General features: G+C 35.9%; 1 protein-coding gene across 2 annotated transcripts; it reads left to right on the forward strand.

Moving 5' to 3' along the window:
* The first annotated feature begins 527 nt into the window (after window positions 1–527).
* LOC121970555 lies at window positions 528–4,502 on the forward strand. Of its 2 annotated transcripts, XM_042521340.1 has the most exons (8): window positions 529–942; window positions 1,010–1,077; window positions 1,323–1,470; window positions 1,557–1,637; window positions 2,187–2,273; window positions 2,873–2,958; window positions 3,669–3,789; window positions 4,270–4,502. In XM_042521340.1, the coding sequence occupies exons 1-8, from the start codon at window positions 676–678 to the stop codon at window positions 4,345–4,347; spliced, it is 936 nt and encodes a 311-aa protein (XP_042377274.1). In that variant the 5' UTR covers window positions 529–675; the 3' UTR covers window positions 4,348–4,502. The 2 variants fall into 2 exon arrangements, with proteins under 2 accessions (XP_042377275.1, XP_042377274.1); XM_042521341.1 differs by lacking the exon at window positions 2,187–2,273 and having other exon boundaries at window positions 528–942.
* The last annotated feature ends 3,720 nt before the right edge of the window (window positions 4,503–8,222 follow it).

Consider the following 8,222-nt stretch of genomic DNA (forward strand, 5'->3'; position numbering starts at 1 on the left):
CAACTAGGTCGTGATAGCCCGATCGATCAGATCTAGGTCAGGTATCACCCCGACTGCCTACGGGGTCTTAGACCAAGGTGTCTCAGATCTGGAGTCTTGGTCTGTGAGAAGCCGACTGGGAATCATGTTGCTGATGTCGTCACCCGATTTTACTTCTTCTTTTCATATCTGTTGACTGTCATGTCCCCTTAACTTCTGACTATCACGTACTCTTGACTGCCGACTGCCCGACTACCCGACTTTATCGGTATCAATATGTGAACATTTAGATACAGATAATTCAAAATGAAAACGTATTGTTTTTATTTATCAGTATAAAAACAGTTTACAATTAACTGTATTATGCACTTCCATTTGCCCCGTTCTCAATTACTCATACCTGACTCTGAAACATATAGCAAATTGTAACATTTTTTTTGTTTGGACCAACACATAGCATCACAGTTAGACGAAATTGGATGAGTTCTTAATTTGATCGGTTCGATTTTCAACCAATTACTTAAGCCACAAGCTCAGGAGATCGGCCCAACAAAGTCCACAAGCTCAGAAGACTGCCTAGACTCGCATCCGTCTGCGCAGCCTGCTTGTGATGTTCGAACCGCCACGCGTGCCTCTTCCTCATTCTCTCTCGCAGACCACCAACGAAGATGGCAGCATCAAAGCTACGGCCTTCTGATGGCCGCCTTCTACATGGCCTCCGTCTCTCCTTCGCCCTCGCTCCTCCTTAGGGCTCGTCCACGAAGGCTTCCCCTCCTTCGTCCTGCCGCCGTCGCTCGCCCTACGTCGCTTGGCTGCAGAGATCCCCGACGAGTGCATCGCCGCCTCTTCAACGGAATCGGTGCTTGTCTCCTCGACCAGTTGGCTCAGATGGCCTCTGGACTCGGCTGGCGCTCTTTCGCGGCATCGGCTCGGCCTCAGCGAGGAGTTTCTCCCGTCGAGCAGGTTCCCTTCGCAATCCATAGTCCCCCTTTTTCGGATCGATGACTGATATTGTGGATTGATGGTGCAGATTCTGAAGACTGTAGAGTGGCCGGAAAAATTTCCTTTCAAGGACGAGGATTTCAGCCGCTTCGATGAGTACGCACCCTTGACCAAACTTTCACGAATTTTTATTGATACTTAAATATGTTAATATCTTGAGATGATAAAAGTTGAATTTGGAAGAGCTTGTTTTTCTGGTCTATCAGAAGTACTTTGCGCTATTCTCAATTCATCAAACATCTCTAATTTGTGGTAGTGTGTGATAACTAATGCCTCACAGCAGCTATTTTCAACAATGTTATCCAGGCCTTTTATTGACCATGATAAAATGTGTTTTATAGATCTTCGGATTCTCTATTTTACTCAGAACCTCGTTTTGTGACACACATTGATGATATGGCAATTCGCGCTCTTACCAAATACTACTCGGAAGTATTTCCTCCGAGTAACACACCGGATGTGTGTTTACTGGATTTATGTAGCAGCTGGGTGAGCCATTCTGGACATCTTTCTTATAAATCTTTCATTGTTCTTCCTCATATATTCTTCATTTCTTATCCTTTGTTCCATTGTAGGTTAGCCATTATCCTGCAGGCTACAGACAAGACAAAATTGTGGGGATGGGAATGAACGAGAAAGAACTTGAGCGAAACCCGGTATATATATGTTTGGTGCCTTAAGTTATGTCAAGTTTACATATTTATTTATTTTTCTATTAATAATCACTGCCATTTATCCCTGTACTTAAGATGGCAATTTTTTTTTGCAGTAATAGCATTTAACATTATAATGTTTTTCATAACCTACGAACAGATTAGCAATGATAAAACAGCAATGAATGACAATTTGGTGTTTCTAATCCATGCTTCAAATCTACATCTGCACTCAAAAATATCTTAATAATTTTTTCAAGACAATTGTTTGTTAATAGTGAATTGAGGTTCTTGGCAAATTCATGTTAGGCCCTCATGTATGTGGTGATGAGTAACTGGTAAAGATGATTAAACGATTAGCTGTAATCTATGATCACCATGCTGATTGTCTTTATACAGTCAAAGGTACAAGCTAGAGTTTTGTTAAGCTGCCGAGTTATATTCTCAACCTTCATACTGCAATGTTGAACGATCTGTTGGGTTACATGCCACTTGAATAATCTGTGCTATTATCTTTTTTGCATTTTAAACAAAACCATTTTTTTTTTGCAGGTTTTGACAGAATATATTGTGCAAGATCTAAATGTTAACCCTAAACTTCCATTTGAGGACAATACTTTTGATGTTATAACCAATGTGGTATGTGATCATTCGTATTGATAAGTTTTATCAACAGATTCCTTTTACTCCTTTTAATCATTACTAATAGTTGAATTTATTTCAACCTATTGCTATCTTAGAATCATGAACAATGAGCTTAAAATCACTGCTGTGATCCATAATTTTTTGTGATTTTCAACTTTTGGACATTTTTATAATTTGCCATTGTTATTTTTGATCAAATGCTTTTTTGTTTAAGCAGGAACACCATGTTAAAGTTACCAGGAAAGCAACCTGACCTTTCTATCAAACAAATTAATATTTTGAAACTTATTGATTTTATCATTTTTTGTGCATTTGGACATCTATTATACATACCAATGTTTGCCACTCAAAAATCGATGAGTTTCCATTTAATTCCTTCATTTAGGAATACTTCTTTATAGATAGCTAATCCAAAAATCAGTAAGCAGCTCATTGATCTTCCATTACTATGTTAGTGCCCTCCTAATTGGTCATTCTGCCTCCGTAATTGTTCATCTAGATGCATCTGTCTTTTCATGTTTATGATATCATATCTTATCATTGCTTATCAGTCTGATCCAAACCTTCTGCAAGTTTATTCGCTTATATTGCAGGTTAGTGTTGATTATTTGAACAAGCCAATTGATGTTTTCAGAGAAATGCAGCGGGTACTCAAACCAGGAGGGTTGGCTATAATGAGGTGATATTCTGTCTACAATCTCAAATCTTTTTTATCTCCCTCCAAAATATGAAGTCGATGCTAAAAATTATTCAGATATTTTTCCTACAATCTCTTTTTTCCCACCCCATCCTAAAAGAGAAGTCGGTGCAATTTTTTCTTATATTCTATGTAGCATCTTATTCTTTTAATGCGACAGTTCAGTTAATCCATCTAGTCCAGACTGACTTCTCAGCTTGTCTTACCCATTTGTCACCACCGGTCCGCTCAACTTCCCCTACCCATCTTGCATGTCTTTCCTACCTACCATCTGATTCTATCTAGTGACGCTTGGCCCAAAATTAGCCTGTCATACCCAACTGAACCATTCTGCATGATCAAGTCCAGTTGGCCTCTACGACTTGCTCAATCTACTTTTCTATTCACAATATACAATTACTTGAATAATGATATTGTAATTTATTTTTTGAAACCAAATGTAGGATTATTTATCCTATAGGGATTGGGAGGAATAAAATATCTATATCTATGAAGCAAACCCATCATAACTCAGAGTCATTTTAAAAAAAGAAGACAAAAGTTATTAGAAATGGAAAACATTTTGTAGTCTACAGACCTCTATCTTCATTTGCAACTAATAAAATTTGTTGATCCTTATATACTAGTGGCTCTTTGCTTGCCGACCTCCTATAAGCAGATTGCTAACTTTGTGTTTCTTAAACATTGAACAGTTTTTCAAATAGATGCTTTTGGACAAAAGCCATCTCTATTTGGACATCAACTGGTGATGCTGACCATGTTTGGATTGTAGGTGCCTATTTTCATTATGCTGGAGGCTTTGAACCACCCGTGGTACTACATTCTATTCCTGTTTATCATGTTCTCCATTGGTACACTGTCATTGGCTATTCCCTGTGTTATTTGTTGGCATACTTTTATATTTTCTGGGAATCATTGTCAAGAAAACTTATGGGATGGTCATTATTGGTTTCAAGCCCATTGATGGGTCTGGTAAAAGTTACCTGCAATGTGACTGACCATGGAATGTCACAAGAAGCAATAACCCCTACGTAGTAAGGACGGTAAATGCTCGCATGCGGCTGCATTGACTGCTAGTTAATATGGTGTGGGACAATGGTGTGTAGCTGCGGATGCACATCACGAGTGAAACCTCTTACTCATGAAATCGCTCCAACTTCCCGCGTGTGCTTCATTGCAATGTTTCCTTCGCTTGGCATTTTTTGTTCTTATTACTACTGTTGTAGTTTACCTCATCTCCCAGTCGCTAGAGATGATTCATGTGCGTGACATGATTGATTGTCAATGATGCAGGCTGTAGACATATCTCCCAATCCTGGGCGTTCAGACCCAATGTATGTGGTATACTCCAGAAAGCTATCTACCGCTTGAATCAACACTGCTTTATTAATCAAGTGTCAATTTATTTTAAGACTTCGTTCATGTATGTCAATGCTCGATGCCTGCACCTTTTTGCCCAACTTGTATATCATAAACAAATATTCGAAATTGTTAAAATGAATCAAACTAGTCTGATTCAGATTGAATCTTTAGCCTACTAGACCAGCGGTCTGGTTTTAGTTTGTTAGTTGAAATACAATCATAATAATAAATTTTATCTTATTAAATGAGGTCAGATATATGGATTTTTTTTACGTTGAATTTTATCTTTTATTATATTATTATTTATAATTAAATAAATTTAATTTTATTATTAGTATGTATGTTTGTCATAATTTTATATTATTTAATTGGAGTATTTACGGATGGAGAGAAGAGTTTTGTGTGATCCTTATTGATATTTTTAATCATTAAAAATGCATGTGAAGGGAAAAATAGGAAGGACGGGAATGAATATTTGAAAAATTAAATTAATTAATATTAAAAAGGCTAAAATTTTAAGTTTTTGAAACAATTATATGATGTGCTATTAATTGTTAAATAAAGACATTAGTTAATAGGAGGGAGGGGAATGATATTTAAAAAACTATAAAAAGTTTAAATTAATAAAAATAAATTCTTTAAAAACAATTATATAATCCCTGTCCATTTTTAAATAGGCCGCCCTACGGTGTGCCCTATTCACTTGGGAGCATCTAACTTTTTTTATATTTAATTTTTTTTCTTAATACTATAATTTAATTTCTAAACCTAAGACAAAACCTTAGGTATAGCTTAAATACATAAAAAAAACTTTAACAAAAATACAAAGTGGGTTGGTGCACTTCCTGTAGGATCGAACGAACCCTATTTATCATCATCTACCTTCCGTTAATCCTTGTGCATCTATAAATAGTCAGCTATGATTTTTGCCGTGACACTTTGAGTTCGCTGCTGATCTCTCCTAACTTTTTTTTTCCAGTTTGCAACCTATCTCTCCAAACATTTCCTTTTTCAATCTTCCTTTGCTTATGATCTTCCCAGAATTAGTTGTTTAACTGTCTAATCCATAATACCTAAATTTTGGTGGTCGACGTTCCTCTTATACAAGTAATTATCTTGTTCTCTGGATGTTTTTCAATTTTTTTTCCTTAAATGTTAACTTCTTTGTTCTGTCCCCAATTTTATGGAACCCTGCTTTCTCTCACTTTCTCTAGGTTTAGCGTTTGGTGTTGTACATTTTTTTTAATCTATTTTTTTCTTCTAGTCCCAATTTTTTAGAGTTTGTGAATCCTGTTTTTGTTTTTTTTTGCTTTATCTAGGTTGTAACAACCACCCTTCTTACTACTACTCTCTAAGGACGACCATTACCTATCTATACTCTACTTACTAGTGTCACTTACGCTATTATTAGTAATACTTAGATTTATCACGGTTCAGAGGAATTCCTACCGAAAAATTTCGGCAGAATTTCCCCTGTACTGGTGACCAAATCTATAATACACAAGATATATACGCAGCCACATGCGGCTGGAACACATTTTATTCACAACCACGCATTTATAAATTCATACTATAACCAAAAGACTAGACTAGCAACAAGAACTAAACACAACTCCCAGAATAGGACATAAATAAGCTACAATACGAATCAAACTCAATCACAATCACATAAACTTCAAAACAGTATTTAAAGAAAAGAACTAAAGCATAAACTCTAATCATTAGGTCCTGCAAGCTTGCTAGCACTCTCTGGATCTCTCCATAGTCCAATCACCACACACATTCATCATCACCACCACCCTGTCGCCTCCCTTCATATCTTAGCTTTTTTCCTTTATCTGCAGTAGGAGGAAAGAAAAAAAAAGATCTATAAGCGAAAACGCTTAGTAAGTACTAATCTATCTCACAAAAACTCGAAGCGCATAAAAGAAATGCAATAATACTGAAACTGAAATGCTAAAGCAAATCTGCATGTGCTCATGGTATACAGAAAATGAAACTGAATACTAAACATGTTCACTATCGAATAGGATAATAAGAAATGAACACTGTAAGCTTAGAATTAAAGAAACTAACTTTTTATTTATTCTAAGCATAAAACTTATTATATTTTCTTATATCCTTGTAATAAAAATTAATATTTTAATTTCTATCTTTTACTTTCTTCTTCTTTCTTTCTTTTACTTAACTTTTCTTTCTTCTTTGGGCCCAGGCTTAGTACCATCTTTGTTTTGCGCGCTCTCTAATAGTGACTGGGGTAGCGAGCCTCCAGCCCTATGAGGATAAAGACCTCGGTCTTACCAGGGCCAAGACCTCGGAATTGGTCACCTGGATTTGTTTAACGACAACCTCGGAAGTCGGGTACTAGCCTCTTACTTTAATTTACTTGTTATCTCTTTTTAACTAGACTTTAGTCTTTTTCTTTACTCATGCTTCTTATAATCCTTTGTTAGAGTTTATTAGAATCCTGTAGATATTTCTAACAAGTATAGGATTACAACTAACGAAGTATGCTATATAAAAATAACACAAGGGCAGCAGATCTGAACTCTCTAAGCATGTTATAAAATAAAGCAAAAGAAAGCTAATTTGGATTTCCTAAACATACGGTGATAAAAGCAAAAGAAGCAAATCTGAACTTACTAATCATGCTATAAAATAGAGCAAAAGAAAGCTAATTTGTACTTCCTAAACATGCTGTAAAATAGAGCAAAAGAAAGCTAACTTGGACTTTCTAAACATGCTGTAAAATAGAGCAAAAGAAAGCTAACTTGGACTTTCTAAACATGCTGTAAAATAGAGCAAAAGAAAGCTAACTTGAACTATCTAAACATGCTGTAAAATAGAGCAAAAGAAAACTAATTCAAACTTGCTAGTCATGCTACAAAATGGAGCAAAAGGAAGTGAATTTAAACTTTCTATACATGGTGTAAAGTAGGGCAAAATAAACTAACTCTGAACTGTTATAACAAGGTTATTCTTGCCCTTAAAACAGTAACAAATAATCTATCCAAGCTTACTAGTATACTAAGTTGTGCATGCTCATTTAGTGGCAAGGGAAACTCAATCAGCATACTACTACATGCTATAATCCTTAACATAATTGGAAATAAGCACCTTTCATGGAAACCGAAATATAAGAAGGGATACTGCTGTTATCAAACATCTACGCATGATATACTAAAGCATGTATCACTAAAATCTACTCATGTTGAATTATCTCCAATTAAGCAAAGTATAAGGAAAGGTTGCTTCTAATGACATTAAGGATGTATTCTGCACTTACTAACATAACAATAAATCTGCTCGAGTTTATAAAATAAACAAGCAACCAAATTTGCACTGCTATTAGAAACAGCACTACAATATAAACGATTCTACACTTGTTTAAAGAAACTAGACTAAGTTTGCACTTGCTAATAGGCAAAATATAATCCGGTTCTGCACTTGCTAATAGGCAAAGTATAATCCGGTTCTGCACTTGCTAATAGAAAAACATAATCCGGTTCTTCATTCATTTTCTTTGCATAAGGTCAGATTCAACTTACTGTAAAGCTAAAACAAGCATAAACATCAAAATTCACAGCTTCACTCCTTTCTTGTAAGGCAACTCTAAATTCCCCAATTCTGTTGCATCCGATTGACACAAAACAAGAAGTGTTATGAACTTGTTCTAAGATCCCTAACCTCATCATCTCCCACAGCCCAAAATCTGTAGCCATCCAAAACATAGTGTTGGAGCAATCTAGGTGCCCTAAGTTTTGATGTTTGGGCAAAGGTTTAAGTTAGGTTTATTGTTGTATTTGATATGCATTGTGAGTGTGCAGGATACAGGTACAACAAGGAAAGTCCAAGGGTAAGTCTTGGCGGTGTAAGTCCAAGCA

The sequence above is a fragment of the Zingiber officinale genome, chromosome 4A, assembly GCF_018446385.1.
Source record: "Zingiber officinale cultivar Zhangliang chromosome 4A, Zo_v1.1, whole genome shotgun sequence".
Lineage (NCBI taxonomy): Eukaryota > Viridiplantae > Streptophyta > Magnoliopsida > Zingiberales > Zingiberaceae > Zingiber > Zingiber officinale.